This window comes from Notolepis coatsorum (assembly GCF_963971535.1).
Source record: "Notolepis coatsorum genome assembly, chromosome: 11".
Lineage (NCBI taxonomy): Eukaryota > Metazoa > Chordata > Actinopteri > Aulopiformes > Paralepididae > Notolepis > Notolepis coatsorum.
This window is the reverse complement of record NC_140175.1, coordinates 25,927,770-25,946,938: the sequence shown is the minus strand read 5'-3', so window position 1 is coordinate 25,946,938 and position 19,169 is coordinate 25,927,770. Positions and strand designations below refer to the sequence as shown.

The following is a 19,169-nucleotide window of genomic DNA, read 5'->3' as shown; positions in this document are numbered from 1 at the left end:
AAATATTTATTGCAGAGCTCCTTGCAGGAAGTGTGTTGTTGCTCTCTGTGATTTTGGTCCCCGATGATTACGTCTGTTGTAGCGCTTTCAGCCATGCACTTTTGTTGTTATGCATACTCTTGTGTTTTTATGGTTTTGTGTGATGTGCTGTATGTTTCATTGCTGCTGTTATCTTGGCCATGTCTCCCTTTGCAAAAGAGATCTCGTATCCCAATGGGACTCGTTAAATAAAGGTTAAATAAAAAAGTAAACTAACATCGACGGTCATAGAGAGGCTGTTTCGCATTGAAAAAAAAGAAACAATACAGTGGAAATGATAGCACTCACGATGTAGACAGTCTGTACCACAAAGTAAAAACCACTTTCAATCTATGTGGTCTAGTTGGGTTCAACTATAGAGCAGGTGATAATTGAGTACAAATCACACAAGGAAAGACTTTAGGGATGCATGATATAGCCACCATATTGGTATCAACCGATGATAGTGATTTCTTTTTAATGTATTGGCCTCAGTCCAATGAGCAAAGCATATATATCAGCAAACATATATGTAGGTATTGGCCAAACATTTTACGATGTGGGTGCTGCCTAATACTGTATATATTCACTCTTCTCTCAGATGGACACGATCTCTTGGAACTAGCTAGCTAGCTAGCCGATTTAGCCGTAAAATGACTTAATTGGGAAACAAAATAATTCCCATGACATGGCATCACCTATCTGCCTGTCTAGTGAGGCCAAGCCATTGTCTTCTCAATTCCTGAGGGAAGCGACAGTTTGTGATCGGAGGATCAAGAAAACAACCACACAGGGATATATTTTCAAACTGTCTCCACTCTTATACTCATACACTTCATAGTATAATACGACACACGCAATTCTTTATACGATCTCTGATATTGAACCGAACTGAATTCTGCGGCAAAACAATTGTATATGCCATTTCTGTAACACATATTTATTTTACAACATTTCATATATAACAGATGTGTTTCTTATATGATTTTTACAGGCCTTTAACGATATCCTTGACATCTATTTTGACATCTATACGGCTCCGCGCGTTGAAACGCAGCGCACGCTTTTTCTCACCGAGAGAGCAGATTATGAGTGAGAGACTGTGAGAGTTAGTTTATGTCTTCTTGACAACCTTCCCTGTGGTTTATTGAAGGTGGCCGCCTGGCAGGGCTTGTGGTGGCAGACACATATTAAATGATTGTTAAAATAAGCTCCAGTCTGGCCCTGGTGGTTCCTACACGCTGCATATAATACCTCGTCGCGTTCTCCAAAGGTTCAGGTTCTGTTGTCTGAGGGCTAATGCTTCTACTTTGGATTGCATTTCAACACAAACACACACACACACACACACACACACACACACACACACACACACACACACACACACACACACACAGACACACAGACACACACACACACACACACACACACACACACACACACACACACACACACACACGCACACATGCAAGCATTCATGCAAGCACACACCTTTTTCATTACTCGTTTTCAGCTCAATTCCTGGGATAATACCGTGGAAAACAGTCATTTTCCAGAGCAGTGTATTTTCCAGTGTGACATGTGTTGCCAATATTTGCATTCTATACAACAGTGTGGCACTCCTGTGTGCCCTGTGCCCACTCTCTGCTCCTTTACCCACGCAGTGCTGCAGTCCTGCAAGGTCTCCATTTAGCTTTTATGAAAGCAGAGAATTTGGGCAAATGGATTTGAAAGGCAAAACCAGCAGCAGACAAAGCTTTTAATAGCTAAAATTGATCATGGCTTATAGTCAAAAAAGAAGCTGTTTGTGTTGAAACCGGAGTGGCGAGGTGACTCGTCTAAGAGATTGTGCTTCCTGCGCTAACAGTGTTATATTTCTTACCTCTCCCCTCTTCTCTCCTTCCAGAGAGGCTCCAGCTACGGCTCCTTGATAACTGCCCATGGAAAATATCAGCTATTTGCAAAAACAGGCTATTTTAAGGTAAGCCTTAGTGGGGCCTGACATTTTCAAGTCCTGCCTCACTCCTTTTCCACCCACACATGTGCACACTGGGCGAGAAAAACGAAGGCACTGGAGAGGGGGGGGGGGGGGGGGGGGGCATGAACGAGAGAGCGAGTGAGAGAGAGAGAGAGAGAGAGAGAGAGAGAGAGAGAGAGAGAGAGAGAGAGAGAGAGAGAGAGAGAGAGAGAGAGAGAGAGAGAGAGAGAGAGAGAGAGAATGAGAGAGAATGAGAGAGCGAAAGAGCGAAAGAGAGAGAGAGAGAGAGTGGGCGAACTCAGCTGGTTGGTTTTAATGTGAGCCACAGAGTTGTGTGTGTGTTTTTTTTTCTTTTTTTTCTTTTTTAACACTCCCACCTTCCAGTCTGGACATGGGCATCAAGTTGTTGTTATTGGTAATTGGTTATTGGTTGTTATTGTGTGTGTGTGCGTGCGTGCGTGTGTGTGTGTGTGTGTGTGTGTGTGTGTGTGTGTGTGTGTGTGTGTGTGTGTGTGTGTGTGTGTGTGTGTGTGTGTGTGTGTGTGTGTGTGTGTGTGTGTGTGTGTGTGTGTGTGTGTGTGTGTGTGTGTGTGTGTGTGTGTGTGTGTGTGTGTGTGTGTGTGTGTAGTCACTCTCTACATCAACACTGACATCACGGTACACTCGGTAACACCTCACACGCTGTAGTTTGGACACTGAAGCTATAGACCGGCGAGGACTGATTTATTTTTTTGCCTCACTAGAACTCAGCTCGCATGGAGTCGTACGAGCAGAACCTCTCTCTGTCTCATCGCAGCGATCGCTCTCGTCACGCCGTAGTCTCTGTGGTTTTCTCCCGGCTCCTCCGCCGGGTGCAGATTTACTGATCCTCGCATATCAAAGTGACAGATCGAATTTCTCATCCGCAGCGGCCCGAGAACGCACTCTTGAGTGTACCTGTAGGCTATTACCACACTAACACACACACACACACACGCATGCACGCACACACACACACACACACACACACACACACACACACACACACACATTTGAACCCTGTTGTTCCTCCCGTTACTTCCAGCATCCTGGCGCTCTCTCGTCGAACATGACTCTGAGTTTGTCAAACATTTTTACAGTGTCATTATGCGGTGATATACGGTTAAAGAGCCTCGCTTATTTGATCGACTCATTTCACCCAGTGCTGTGTTATGTAATATAACACGCTTCATGGCACTTTAAAGGGGGCACTTCACCAAAAACAAACAATGCTTATTTATTTTTCCACATGCATCCAAAAACGTGCACATTTTTGTTCATTTAGTTTGAAAGTCGTAGAGTTAATGAGTTTGAACATTATAGTGATCGGTTTTATCGGGGGACATTGAATCCTTGTGTTGTGTTGATTACAGCTCAGTGAAATTATAAGGTATAGCAGTCCCTATAAGACAAGGTGTTGCTATTTCCTCATCTATATTATTCAATGGAGCTGTAATTGACAACGCAAGGATTCAGTGTCCTCAATGACATTACAGGTGGCCATATTCAAACTCATCTACCCCTTTAACCCTTTCACTGCCACACGACAGAAGGTTAACCCTTTACTATCACACAACCGACGTCGATGCTCCATCATTAGCATCATTAGCTCCGCATCCGCGGAGCTAATGATGCTAATGATGGAGCATCGCCGTCGGTTGTGTGATAGTAAAGGGCTAACCTTCTGTATTGTGACAGTGAAAGGGTTAACCGGCTGTCGTGTGGCAGTGAAAGGGTTAAGAGCTGCCACTCATGTTTGCTCCTGTCTGTCTCTGCCACGCTGCACCACAGGGCAACCTGGTGGCCATCAAGCACGTCAACAAGAAGAGGGTAGAGCTGACCAGACAAGTGCTGTTTGAACTCAAACACGTAAGTGCTGCTTCCCTTTTTTTTGCGTTTTAACATGTTTATTTTGGTTCACTTAGTAATTGGTTTTAAACCTTATATGTATATATAATATGTCACCCAGGAAATGCTAACTGCTAACATGAAATGCTAACGTGAAACTCACTTGATAAATCTAGTGATCTATGCACAAAAACAATCCTTTAATTTTTTTTCCAAAACAAGATTGTGTGAGCTAAGAAGTGTTGTGTTTGGGTGAAACACATTTTTGGCGAACCGTTTAGGTGGAAAAAGAGAAAGTTAACCGGCTTGGGGGATGACGTCATGGGAGTTCAGTAGTTTATTGAACACTTTTTGTGGAGAACTAACTAACTAACTACTAACCAAACTAATTGTTAAACATTTTAAAATGTGTGGAGGGGCCTTTAAATTCCATTCCTCAGTACCTTGTTTTCTTTCCTTGTTGCTTTCTCACTGCCCTTTAACCCTTTCACTACCACACTGTAGAAGGTTAACCCTTTCACTACCACACTACATACTGTTAACCTTTTGTAGTGTGGTAGTGAAAGGGTTAACACTTCTGTAGTGTGGTAGTGAAAGGGTTAACCCTTCTGTAGTGTGGTAGTGAAAGGGTTAACCCTTCTGTAGTGTGGTAGTGAAAGGGTTAACACTTCTGTAGTGTGGTAGTGAAAGGGTTAACCCTTCTGTAGTGTGGTAGTGAAAGGGTTAACCCTTCTGTAGTGTGGTAGTGAAAGGGTTAACCCTTCTGTAGTGTGGTAGTGAAAGGGTTAACCCTTCTGTAGTGTGGTAGTGAAAGGGTTAACACTTCTGTAGTGTGGTAGTGAAAGGATTACATTGGACCAGTTGTCTCGCATCCTTCCTGCTAGCCTCAGGTCTAAGCCAGTGGTCGATGAAGGGTAAAGCTACTCTCTGGCTCATTAGGATTAGGATATGATGTAAATAATACCCCTACTGCCACTACAGCTTCTCAAACCTTCTTTCACACCACGGTCCCCCCAAATAGATGCACATTTTGTCCTTGCACCCCAATGTATCATTTGTTGTTTTTTTTGCCAGGGACACCCATTTAAGAGAATTTTGTAATTTATTCTAAAAGAAATAACACTAAAATTAAACGACTGTGCATTTAGCTTGTAAACCGGCCCCAGGTTGAGAAGCTCATTCTTTGCGCCCTGGTTCCAGGCCCGCATGCCTGTGTTTATGATCCCCTTCAGCGGGGCTGCCGAGCGCCTCGGCCCCTCCGTCAGAAGTCCAGCCACTGTGTCAGGCCGTCTTGTTGTGGTGTCTGGCTCGTTGCAAGCGTCTTCAAAAGCAGGGCCTCCATCATCACCCGACACGCAGGAAGTCTCTCGTGGCTCCAAGCATCACACATGCGGCAAACACTTCCCCCCCCGACATCCTCCTCGACGTTAGCAAAAACAGCTGTCGGTGAAATTGTCCCCTTGTGCCGTCGTTGCGATTTACCTATCTCGAGCCCCCCACCCTCTTTTCTTGATCCTCCAATCGCAACCGTTGGAGGATCGAAGGGGAAAAAAAGGGGGCGTTGCTTGAGATCAGGTCAGTTTAAATGTGAATAAGTACGTGATAAAGGTGTAGAGGGGAGACCCCAGAGAATGCGTTACTGCTATAAACACAGTGAGGGACAGGGAAGGACATAGCTTAGAGATGACATCAGTGCTCTGTCCTAATTGCGTTATCAGCCGTCCTGTGGATACAAGTTTTTTTTAGGCACGCTAGGCTCTCTCTCTTAGTTCTCTCTCTCTCTCTCTCTCTCCCTCTCTCTCATTACTCTCGCTCTCTATTGTATGTCTCTCTCTCTTGCTCTCTCTCTGTGTGTCTCTCTCTTGCTCTCATTCTACATCTCTCTCCTCCTTTTCTTCCTGTCCTCTGACTGGTGGCCCGGTTGAGGGGAGCCGTGTGGCCTCTCGGTCGCTCGGCCAGGCGCGCACAGGAGAGCGGAGAGAGAGAGAGAGACACAGCCGTCTCAGCTGGCAGCTCCTCAAAAGCCCCGGGGGCCCGATCGACTGTCAGGCCTCAGCTCATGAAAGAGCCAACCAGATGGGGGGAGAGAGAGAGAGGGTCTTGCCAATGGAAACTTAACCCCTTGTCTTCCATCTGCCTCTGCTCCTCCTCTCATCTCCTCCTCCTCCTCCTCCTTCTTCTACCCCCCCCCCCCCTACTCCTCCCTCTCTCGCTAGAATTCAGCAGGGGGAATTATATAGGCCAAAGGGTATGCTAACTTCTCCTGAGCTGTGAAACAGGAGCAACTAACTCCCTGGTTTTTGGTGTTGGAGCGCCTGTCACTCACCTCCGCTTTCCGTGCATGCGGCGCCCCAAAACCAAAAACACACTGTTGAAGTTATGATCACCAGTGTTTTGGAAGTTTCACGCTGGCCACAGGGAGACCGTGCGTCGCTCCTTGTCAGCACTCTGAGCGGGGTTGGAATGAAGGTGTGTGTGTGTGTGTGTGGAAAAAGGGGATCCACGTTACTTTGTCTCTTTTGCGAGGAGGAGGAGAAACTGATTTACTGTACTCCAGTTTATACTTTCTCCAGCATATGGCATCTTTCAATAATAAACATTCGCTCCAAAGGCACCGTCTCCACGAAAACAAGCCCAAAATTTCCCCTTTTCGATGATAGGATTTGCTGTTGGACGACGGCCCCGAACATCGTAAAAAGAAAAGAGAGAGAGAGACTGAGAGCTCGTCGGAATCAGTGATAATTTTTCCATGTATAACGCGGGTGAATCTGAACACGTTCAACCCCTCGGCTCCGCGCTGTGATGTTGCTATTAGTACATCCTCTCAACACCTCCAGGCCTGACGCTCCTGGGGACACACTGCCTCATTCATAACCTCCCCGGGCCAATTTATTCACATGCACACATGTGTCAACTGCGCGGCCCTGCCTGAGAGAGAGGGGGTGCTCCACCTCGACGCGCAGAAAAGACACTGTGCCAACCGGCCCACTCACTGTAAATAGACTATTCTGATGATGAAGTGCTGGCAGTGTATTTTTAATCTCTTTCTATAAATGACCCTACAGTTCTCCTCCTCCTCCCCTTCTATTTCCACGGAGGTTTCGGGGCAGGGGGGGGGGGGTAAACGTTTGAGTGGATTTTTCAAGTAATGATTGTGCTTTTGTTTGTTTGATGGTTATTTTCAGATGAGAGACGTTCAGTTCAACCACTTGACCCGGTTCATTGGAGCCTGCATTGACCCTCCGAACATCTGCATTGTGACTGAATACTGTCCCAGAGGAAGTCTTCAGGTAAGACCTCTTCCCCCCGGCTGCCAGTTTGCTCTCGTGTCGTCCTCGGGTTGGGTTGTTTTCCACCCTGGGAACAGGGATGACACCGAGCTGTTTGAATTTGCTACATATTGTCAGACAGTATACAGCTGGAACATAGAAGGGTTTTATGGTCTTTTCTTTTTCTTTTAAAAAGGTAAGCAGGGTTAAAAAGTATTAAACGGTATTAAATTCATAAGGCCTTAAAAGGTATTAAAAAGTCTTTAATTTCACTAAACCTGCAGATACCCTGGTAAGGATCTTGGACCTGTAGGCCTATTTCTTGCTCATGGAAGATGTCATCGAAAGCTAGAGTCCTTTCTCTGGACACGATCCGTGCTGCGCTTCACACTGGATACCCAGCTCCTCCTTATAGTTAGCCACCAAATGAATGCAAAGTTAATGGGGCCAGTGTAAAACACACTTAAATACTTGAAAACAAAGCGCTTCGCTTTGGGTGCAGCGTGGGAGCAGGTCACAGTGTTTACTCCAGCAGGGCTGGTACAGAATGATACAGGGCCCCCGTTTGAGTTGGATGGCTAACTAGCGGGAGCTGCGGATCCTGTATGAAGAACAGTGTGGTTTACACAGAGAAAAGACAACATCACTGGTCAAGTACCGGTAGAGAATAGTACCAGGGGGTCCAAGATTCTTGAACTTTCCCTTTAAGGTAAAACAAACAAAAGATGTCCATATTTAGATCACAACTGAGATGCGTCTGAGAAAACCAGCGCCTCCCCCCCCGCCCCGTGTTTAAAGTCGTTTTATTTTCGTCTGAAATCTCCGGACCACTTGACGCTAGCGATGTGACTCTTTCCGCGTCTGGTTTATGATGCACTGAGAAGTATACGCATGATGCATTGAGCAAACTTGCTCTTGGCTTGGCGCTGAGAGCCTTTTCTTGACATGCTAGCTTTGCTGAACTGCCAAAAAAAAAAAAGAGAGAGGAAGAGCTGGGAAACTATGGGAAACGTTCTGCTACGGAGTCTCACACACAACTGCCGAAAAGTAATAATGACAGATAGCCGTGGCCTAACTGGACGCGATGTAGCCGGATGACGCACTCTGGGCTCAGGTTCCATAAACGGCCCTTTTGCCTCCGGTCTTTTCTTGGGCCATTCATCCCTGTCCCTTGTCACGGCCGACATTACATTGACACATTTGATCCTCGGGAAGATTTAGAAACGCTGTGTACATGCCCCCGAAGATGACAAGTAATCTCATTTAAAACACAGAAAAAAGCTAAAGTGAAAGAACAATACTGCGTCTGTGAGTTCCCTTGTACTTAGGGGATCCGTCTGCACGGAGAGGCCCCTAGTTAATTTGGAGGGATTTCTAAACGCTGTCATGGGTCTTACGGCCTTGTCAGTTTCTTTAAAGAGTTTGCTTCTCTATATGAGGATTGGATTGTTTTCCACTGAGTGTGTTTGGTGTTGTGTGTGTTTTCGTTCCAGGACATTTTGGAGAACGAGAGCATCAATCTGGACTGGATGTTCCGCTACTCCCTGATCAATGATATAGTAAAGGTATGTAGGGATTAGACATTGATCCTCTACTCCCTGATCAATGATATTGTAAAGGTATGTAGGGATTAGACATTGATCCTCTACTCCCTGATCAATGATATTGTAAAGGTATGTAGGGATTAGACCTTGATCCTCTACTCCCTGATCAATGATATTGTAAAGGTATGTAGGGATTAGACATTGATCCTCTACTCCCTGATCAATGATATTGTAAAGGTATGTAGGGATTAGACCTTGATCCTCTACTCCCCGATCAATGATATTGTAAAGGTATGTAGGGATTAGACCTTGATCCTCTACTCACTGATCAATGATATTGTAAAGGTATGTAGGGATAGACATTGATTCTCTACTCCCTGATCAATGATATTGTAAAGGTATGTAGGGATTAGACATTGATTCTCTACTCACTCATCAATGATATTGTAAAGGTATGTAGGGATTAGACCTTGATCCTCTACTCCCTGATCAATGATATTGTAAAGGTATGTAGGGATTAGACCTTGATCCTTAGTACTTGATCTGAACATGCACATTTTCAGACATGGGGGTGCTATGTCTATAAAATGGGAGGAAACAACAAAAACAACAACAACAACAACAACAACAACAACAACAACAACAACAACAACAACAACAACAACAACAACAACAACAACAGCATCACAGATCTGGTTAATGTGTTCACACTGGGTAATGGAAAAAGCCAAATTGAAGAAGGTCTGATTTGATTATCATAATAATCAAATGGAGCTTTTGTTTCAGTACATCAGGGGGACCCTGATGTAAACAAGACGAAAGTCTTTCTCTGGTCTGCACCCCCTTAACAATTGTGTGTATTGAGCCTTACTGTATTGTACCCATTCTGCAATATGTTAATAAAGTTTTCAATCAATCAATCAATCAATCACTATCTGTATGTAATTATGCAAAAGCACATGTCGAACAACCCCACTGATGCTCCTCGCGTTGGACTGCATGGTCATGTTAAGTGTGACATAGAGCCAAAACTTGAGCCAAATTTTCACATAACATTCCCTCAAATTTCAGATTCAGAGAGAGAGAGAGAGAGAGAGAGAGAGAGAGAGAGAGAGAGAGAGAGAGATGACTGACAAGTATAACCTAAAACTGAGAGCGAGTGAATCATGCATAACACAATCAGACCAGACCACTCAACAATCTATTTTTGGCAAACTATATTGTCTATAAGTATACATTGGCATCATAAGGCACAAGGCATGACCTCGATGTTGGGGCAGAAACTTAATCACAAGCCTGCCATGAAATTCCTTCCGCTTAATCAAAACGAATCATCTGTGTATTTTTCTAAAACTTTTTTTGTCTGCTCTAACAATGGTGCTTTTTGTCAGAGAGATCAGTGTTCTTTGAATAGGTACCATATTGAAGTACGTGGGTGATGAAGGGCTCAAAACTAAATTGCTCCATAGCGAAAGAGAGTTCCCGCGGGCAGGAAGTATTGTCGACTATTGTCGCCTTGAGCTACCGAGAAGAACTTTGAGGGGGAAACTTGACTCACCGGCTTCACTAAAGAATAATTCAACTGGCGAGGACAGTTCGGTGTGCAGAGTTCTCCGCGTTCCTGAAAAGGATTAGTAATAATTTCTCGGGGGAATTCCACCCCCCCCCCCCCCTCCATCGAATACACTGACCTCAAAAAAGGGCCTCTCGCAAACATTTTCACCATACATCCACTTATTACAACCACATTGATTTCCCACAATGCGACATTTGCATGCGATCCTCCGCTGTGTCCTTAACGCTCCGCTTCACACTCTCTCCCTCCCTCCCTGCCAGGGAATGAACTATCTCCACAACAGCTACATCGGCTCCCATGGAAACCTCAAGTCGTCCAACTGCGTGGTGGACAGCCGCTTCGTCCTGAAGATCACCGACTACGGCCTGGCCAGCTTCCGCTCGTCCTGCGAGAACGACGACACGTACGCCCTCTACGCCAGTAAGTCTATAAACTCCCCTCCGCCGGGCGCGTGGGGACGCCGTCCCGTCATCGCTGTTCTGGATGTTGTTTCACCTCATCGACTCTATTATCGCCAAGGGAGACGACGTGTTCTTTTCCCGGCGTGTGTAATTTGACTGGGACTTGTTTTCAGAGAAGCTCTGGACGGCGCCTGAGTTGCTGATATATGATCGCCACCCTCCGGAGGGCACCCAGAAGGGTGACGTGTACAGCTGCGGGATCATCCTGCAGGAGATCGCCCTGAGGAACGGCCCTTTCTACGTAGAGGGCATGGACCTCAGCCCCAAAGGTAAACACTGCAGTTTTTTTTTTTTTTTTTTTTTTTTATATCCACTTTTTCTCCCATTTTCTATATTTTCTCCCATCCCAATTTCGTATCATCCAATTCAACCCTCCCCTGTCACGGACGCTGTTTCTTGCCTCCCACAAGCCGGCTGCAATGTGGACTAAGTCATACATAGCACAAGTCCCCTCCGGTACTTGAGGTAACAGCAGTGGCATCTTTTCACCTGCGCAGCTCGATCTCTCAGTGGCGAGGAGTAACGCGTGGGAGGCTCACGCTGCCCCCGACACTTCCTGATTCTACTGCGCAGGCGCACCAACCGACCTGTAGGAGTCACTGTCCACAACGCCCGATCCCCACCCATCAGTTTCCCACCCCCTAATACGGCCAATGTATATTAGTACGGACGACCAGCTAAACTGAAAGCAAATGTGGAGCGCTGGGCTCGAACTGACGAGCCCAGCGTCTCCAGCATTTCGTGGCGAACGCCTTGCCCACTACGCCACGTAGCCGTTTTTTTTTTTTATTATTATCTTTTCCCCCCTCTTTTTTCCGATTTTTCTCCCATCCCACTGTTAGTCGTTATGCCAATTCCCAACCCCCTTCCTGGTTGTTGCGCACTCCCCCCTACTGTTGGTCCGGGAGGCCGGAGACTGTCGCATGCTTTCCTCCGACGCATGTGCAGCCAGCCGGCAGCCAGCCTGGCAGCGCAGATTCTCACCGGGAGAGTGTAACGTGGGCAGTGGTGCAGTCGTAATATGGGAACTGGTAACACGCCACGCCACGTGCACGCGCACGCGCGCGCGGGTACGTGCATGCGCACAGAACTGATTTATACACACACACGCACGCACACACACACGCACACACACACACAAGCGCATATACGCAAGTGCAATCTTTCTATCATACAAGCTCTTCTTGCTCTCTATTTGTGTGAATGTGCGCGTGGAAAGCTGGTGCGCAGCACAGACGCTTGATTCAATATCATAAGCAGGTAGACCCCCATCACGAATTCCGAGCCACATTAGTATTCACCTCCACTGCCTGTGTCACACAGAATGAAGGGGGAGATGCATTCAGATAGCCAACACCCAGACACTTAGTCTACCTGCGCTTTTTGTTATGTAAAACGGTGGCCGGGTACTAGTCACAACGAATGGATACAGCGCATTTTTGTGTGCGCGTACACGCGAGTACACATCCGTGCGCGATCGCGCGTACTTCTGCCTCAGTGATCTGGTAACACGGCGTGTAACCGGGTGTGACCACGACTGCACCACTGAACGTGGGGAAGGTCGCACTACCTCTCTCCAGATCCTACCCTCGCTGAGCAGGCGCCCCGACCGAACTGTAGGGGTCACTGTCCACAACGCCCAGGACCCACCCACGGCTCCACTCCCCTCCCCCTAACTCAGCCAAACGAGTTAGTATAGCGATCAGCCCGAGCCAAGGCAATGCTGACTCTCCGGGAGTCGAGACCGCAGCCTCTTGCATTGGTGACGAGCACAATCTCCGCTACGCCACCTGACCGCCCCCGTCTTTGTATTGTTGTTGACCATTATTCTACCGCAGTTTTGCTGCCTGAAGAAGGGGCAACAATTCCCATTGTCATAGTTTTTCCCTCAGAGGCTTTGTCTGAGAATTCCTAACATGACAATGCATCAGATGGCCACTTTGGGTCGTAACTAGTTTAAATTCGCCCGAATTAAGAATTTAAATATGTAATTTGTTTCCATGGCCTAGCAAAAGCTCAATCAATATTTGTGAACATGAGCTACTCTCCCAAAGCCATAAACCAGAGAAGTAAGACTCAAACCTGTGACGTCATCAAGTATAACGTCTAGAGCTGCTCCATAGACAATGAATATGGGAGACTGATTTTGTGGAGCCACAGAATTTGTCTTGAGTTTTTAGACTCAAATCAGCTTCATTCTACGGTCGTGTTTTCACATCTTGGGTCGTGTTTACCCAATTCATTGTCTACGGAGCAACTCCAGACTTTATACTTGATGACATCACATTCACACGTTTGAGTTTTAGAACTCTAGCTTTTAGATTAGGGAGTTTCTTGTTCTCACTCATATTTTTGGACCATAGAAATTCCCCGTTTTTAAGTGTGTTGGTGTAACCTTTACACACTGTGTGATTGGGATCACATTTGCATACATGGTTGCCAGATAATCAGTTTTGCAATCAGTAGTGAACGTTCCTCAGTCTGAACGGCTACTGACATTTGATAAATACGCCAGTAAGACTGATTGGCCATCACAGTCTCACCCAACCTGGTCACCATTAGGCTGCCTCCCTGATTGCTTGTTGAAATCCCCTCCAACCGAGTGACGGTAGGAAAACCATGGAAAGCTATTTAACACCAGGGGCTCACAATCACAGCCCTGCAAGATGCAACCTGCTGGTCTTTACTTCCACCTGCCACTGTTATATTGATAACTTATTTTTCTTTTTTTTCTTATGTTTTTGGTAGATTTTTATTTGATTGTACTACCGGGCAGTCCAGTAGAGAGAGAGAGAGGAGGAACGGGAGACAGAGCGGGGGGAAGACATTCGGCAAAGGACGCCGGGTCCGGGAATCGAACCATGGTCGGCCGCTTCGCGACGCAGCGTGTTACATGGGTCGCCACTTGGGTCCCCCGATATATTGATTACTTTAACTTTAACTCATGCACAGTCAGTCACGCTCCAGACTGATTGTACAAGTGCTCATCATTTGACCCCCTCCCCCTCCCTTTGGGGCTGATTGTAGTGATTGGCCATACTGCATTGGGTCTACTTAATTAGGAGAGATAATCAGGGCTGTGATTGCAAATCTTCTGATGACATTTAACGTTAGTGTCCTCTAGATTAGTCCTCTGTTATCTTGGTTGGCATAAAGGGGTATTTCACCTCAGGAAGTTGATGAATTGACTGATTTGATGTTTTTTTATTTCCGTGTCTTACATACAGGTGTATGGGTTTACAAGACAAATAAACTATAAGTATATAATAGTATACTTGACATTGACAAAGTTATATAGACCAAGATGGCCACAAAAAAATAGAAATAAATAAAACGTAATATAACAAGCTGTAAACAATGTATGTAAACAAAGAAACAAGAGGAATTCATATACAATTATATAGGATATAGTGTGTTTTGTCTCAAGTCAAGTGCCATGCTTTATCCAAAAATCCTGCAAAACTGAAGATCTCCACAAAATAATTACTCAACATACTCAGACTGCCAAAACAAATCCGGATTTACAAATAGAATTTTCTCAAATAAAGTCAAGAAGAAACATCACAATAGATCAAGAACAAATAACACCATAAAATCCAAATATGCGACACTTTCCCCAATGAAGATAAGGAACGACTCACTAAAAACCTAGCAATAGGACAAAAAAGTACCACAGTGGAGGAGAGAAACCTCAGATGAGCTGTTCAAAGGGGATCCCCCAACTGGATGGCGGTGATAATATAGTGTTGCTATGGATGATAGATGGATGGAGAATAGAACAGGCGAATAATTGGTATGTATGTATTAGGGCTGTCAGTTTATCGCGTTAATTAGATTAATTAATTTCACAGCAAATTATCGCGTTATGAAAATTAACTCAAAATTAATTACAAAAAAAAACTTTTTTTATTTACTAGGCTTGAGTAAATTGTAATGAACCAAATGAGAAATCAATAATTTTTTTATTTTTTATCTTTGACTGTGTGAATAACACCATGCTCAAATTGACCAGACCTGAAAAATCTAATCAAATTAATAGATGGAAGATGATTAAACAGAAGGTTTTGTAGATACAGTACTGAATTCTGCCATCCGGACACATGCAATTTGAAATATGATTATAGAATATAAAATATCAGGCATAAAATGGTTATGCGATTAAAATGCGATTAATTTGATTAATTAATTACAAATCATGTAATTAATTAGATTACTTTTTTTAATCGCCTGACAGCACTAGTATGTATATATATACATGTAATGAAACACATATATATTATATACATATATGGTAGCAATATTATCTAAGGTACATCAAATTAAAAAAAATTAAAAATTAAAATAAATAAAGCTAAGAACAACAGCAAAATTAAAGCATTGGAAAACGAGCGCTGGTATGAAAATAAGGCTAAAAGTCAAGGCTTGGAGCAAAGAATATCAGAGTCATATTCCCCAGGGGGCAGGAGAACCGCTCGGATCTAGTCGAAGTAGTTATCTTATCTTATCGTACCTTCTTTTCTTGATCCTCCAATCACAACTACTCCGAGGCAAGCGACAGTTATGATTGCAGGATCAAGAAGAAAACGTAGATAGGTCATTTCAAAGAGAAAGAGAGATGCCCCCAGACAGGACGACCAGGCACTGAGTACAGGTGTACAGCTGCTGAGGTTGGTCAACTGATGATTAGCAAGAATACATGGGGAATTATAGAATTATAGACAAGGTACACGGAGTAAAGCGAAGGTGATGGCATCAGCGACGTCCATCAAGATGGCCACTCAGGACATAGACTTAGAGCACAGCGCCAACCACACATGCGAGTACGTTCAGATGCAACGCAAAGATACATTTTGTCTCTCTTTACTTGCGTCAGTTTGACAGTTGATGAGTATCGGGACTGGCATGGGGGACACGCTAGAGAGTTTGGTCTCAACAGTAGCATTGTTGACATTTACCAAAAACTAGACCATTTCTAAATGTAACCCGTCTCTCAATTGACCTTGCGTGCATTTTAATTGAATTGAATAGATTTAGCTTTGTGTTGTATTTGAACAAACCTTCAGACAGACATGGACAACACACACAGACACTGTGTTAAAAAAGGCGAAGCAGCACCTCTACCACCTGAGACAACTCAGGAAATTCAGAGTATCAGGAAAGATACTCCAGTCCTTCTACTCTCGGGCTGTGGAGAGCATCCTGACTGGGAACATCACTGCCTGGTTTGGCAACTGCACTGCCCCAGGACAGGAAGGCTCTCTACAGAGAGTAGTGCGCTCAGCAGAGCGTATAGGCTACTACGAGTATTGCACTACCACCCCTGCAGGACTTATACAACAGGAGGTGCAAATCCAGAGCCTGCAGAATAATGAAGGACCCTCACCACCCCAACAATAGCCTGTTCAAGCTGCTGCGGTCAGGCAAGCACCTACGCATACATGCAGCAAGAACAGAGAGACTCAGACTCAGCCTCTTCCCCCAGGCCATCAGAACACTGATCTCTCCACACACAAGCACACATAAACAAACACACACACACACACACACACACACACACACACACACACACACACACACACACACACACACACACACACACACACACACACACACACACACACACACACACACACACACACACATACCACACATCCTGCACTATCTCGCACACAAACACACTACAGGTAAAAAAGGTCACTTTAAAAAACATAACTGTATATCTGTATATTATTGTATATAATACTCATTACCTTTCATTCTTATGCTTAGGATTGTATTTTATTCATATAATTTTTTTATTTTTATTATTATCTTTTTCCTCCTACTTTTTTCCGTTTTTCTCCCATCCCAATGTTAGTCGTTATGCCAATTCCCAATCCCCTTCCTGGTCGTTGCGCACTCTACCCCCTACCGTCGCTCCGGGAGGGCGGAGACTATCACATGCTTCCTCCGACACATGTGTACACAGCCCACCGCTTCTTTTCACCTGGCAGCGCGGACTCTCACTGGGGGAGTGTAACGTGTGGAAGGGTCACACTACCTCTCCTAGATCCTTCCCTTGCTGTGCAGGCGCCCCGACCGAACTGTAGGAGTCGCTGTTTACAACGACCAGGACCCACCCTCGCCGGGTTTCCCACCCGCTAACACTGCCAAATGTGTTAGTATGGACGGTCGGCCAACCCGGAAGCACCACAGCTGGATTCGATCCCACTGTCTCTGTGGTGGTAGACAGACGCTTAGTCCGCTGCACTACCCGGCCACCCCATATAACCTTTTTATCATGTCTCTTTTATTATTCTATTTTATTATTTGTATTTTTGCACATTTCACTACATGTCTCGTGTATGTATGTGACAAATAATAAATCTCTTGAATCTTGAACAGCCCTTCCTCAGCCTGTTCCTCAAACAACACACAGACCACAGACGCCCACATTCCTTTTTGTCTTCCTGCGGGTCCAGTAATGTTCCCCACGCAAATTAAATGATCAACCTCTTCTTGTGTGCAGCACACGCATCGCCGTGACGATTTCTCAGACATCATTGTCATTCCCACCATCCTCAAATTCCACCCATGACATTTGTCTTAGTTTCCCCGACGACGATGTGCTACTCGAGTCAAGACCAATCACTGCCCACACTGGCCACATTTTCACCTCACGGATGGCCACGGGTTATATTGTGCCTTGTTCTAATAACGGTCCATAGCTCACTAACCCTCTCTCTCTCTCTCTCTCTCTCTCTCTCTCTCTCTCTCTCTCTCTCTCTGTCTCTGTCTCTGTCTCTGTCTCTCTCTCTCTCTCTCTCTGTCTCTGTCTCTCTCTCTCTCTCTCTCTCTCTCTCTCTCTCTCTCTCTCTCTCTCTCTCTCTCTCTCTCTCCCTATCTCTCTCAGAGATAGTGCAGAAGGTTCGTAACGGCCAGAGGCCCTACTTCCGGCCCTCCACGGACAACAGCGTCCACTGTGAGGAGCTGACCTTCCTGATGGACATCTGCTGGGCCGAGGACCCTGCCGAGAGGCCCGACTTCAGCCACATCAAGAACTACATCACCAAGCTCAACAAGTAAGAACTGTTGCCCTGAGACACATCCAGAACACTATACTCTACTCCTGCCTTCTTCTCGTCATTACTCAGCCTAAGACGCCACCCCTCTATATGGAGCCGTTTGAAATGATGTAGTGGCCATTAAACAAGTAGAATTCAGTTGCGGATCGAACCTCGCCCCTGTCAAACTGTGACAAGTGAGCGTCGTAACTGGAGCCCCCCTCACACACTTCACGTTCTCCCTGGAGGTGGATGAGTTTATAAGAGATGCGTAACGGGGAACCGGAGGAGAGGCATGTATGAGAAATCATCGAGACAATTTTAGATAAACGGCTACTATGATTCCTGAAGCTCTCAGCAGGGAGCCTTATTTTACCTCCTCTCCCTCTCTGTGTTTGTTTGTGTGTGTGTGCGCGTGCATGTGTGTGTGGGAAGCACGCGAGCAAGGGGGTGGGGGTGGTGTATGTGTCCATACTTCTGGTATTGTTTTTCAATGAGCACATGCATCATTCATAAGCATATTTTAGTTCTGGGTTTTGTGGCTCTGCAGTCAGGCGTGTTTATCCCCTGAGTAGGACAGCTTCTGTCAGGGACTGCATGGGACATGCCTGCTGATATGAACTCGCACACACATACTGTACCACCATATTGTCCATAGTGCTGACGAGAGGTTTGTTGATGTGTTGCCGGGTTGGCTTAGGATAATATGAGACATGGTTGTCTCCATTTTATCTAGAGCCGATGTCCTAGCTTCTCCATGTGGCTTTCTAGGCAGGGCCGCGTTTGCCACTTTCCACCGGTTTTCAGTCCGCGTTGTGGCTACATTTACATTCAGTCATTTAGCTGACGCTTTTATACAAAGCAACTTTGTTCTGTACAACAACAAGTCAGCAGGAAGGGTACAACTCTGGCAGCTAAGGGTAAGTAAGATTGTACGTCAAACAGTGTCGAACTTGAGTGCTGTGCTACAGTCTTGAGTGCATAGTAGTAAAGACATAATAGCATAGTAGGTAGTAATATAGGCACGGTAGATTCCTTATTAGCAAAGTGCATAATAGTAAAAGACAGTAGGAAGGTTTGTTTTTTGTACGAAAGTAGTTTTATTTCATTTCAGATATTGATCGAAGAAGTGTGTTTTTAGTCGACGGCGGAGAATTGCGGCGGGTTTCAGCTGTCCTGACGCCGGGCGGGAAGTTCGTTCCAACATTGCGGAGCGAGGACAGAGAATAGCCTGCTTCGCTCTGATGGCTAGCTCCAGTTAAGACTCATGTCCTTGAGTGTCGTGATGTGCGGAGATCACAGGTCGTGGTTCCTCACGCGCTCTGTCATGTTAGCTTAGCGAGGGTAACCGTTAGTCAACCGTGTAGTTGAGTTAGTGTAAGCTCAGTGATATATAGCCCTCCCTTCAGAGTGG

General features: G+C 45.4%; 1 protein-coding gene across 1 annotated transcript in view; it reads left to right on the top strand.

Annotated features, from left to right (window-relative positions):
* npr2 (natriuretic peptide receptor 2) overlaps positions 1-19,169 on the top strand; it is a 77,087-nt gene that overhangs the window by 43,587 nt on the left and 14,331 nt on the right. The window contains exons 9-15 of the mRNA XM_084325216.1: positions 1,925-1,999; positions 3,806-3,883; positions 7,048-7,152; positions 8,625-8,696; positions 10,512-10,671; positions 10,826-10,981; positions 17,605-17,773. Of these exons, the coding sequence (XP_084181342.1) occupies positions 1,925-1,999; positions 3,806-3,883; positions 7,048-7,152; positions 8,625-8,696; positions 10,512-10,671; positions 10,826-10,981; positions 17,605-17,773 (815 nt within the window). The remainder of the gene's footprint in view (positions 1-1,924; positions 2,000-3,805; positions 3,884-7,047; positions 7,153-8,624; positions 8,697-10,511; positions 10,672-10,825; positions 10,982-17,604; positions 17,774-19,169) is intronic.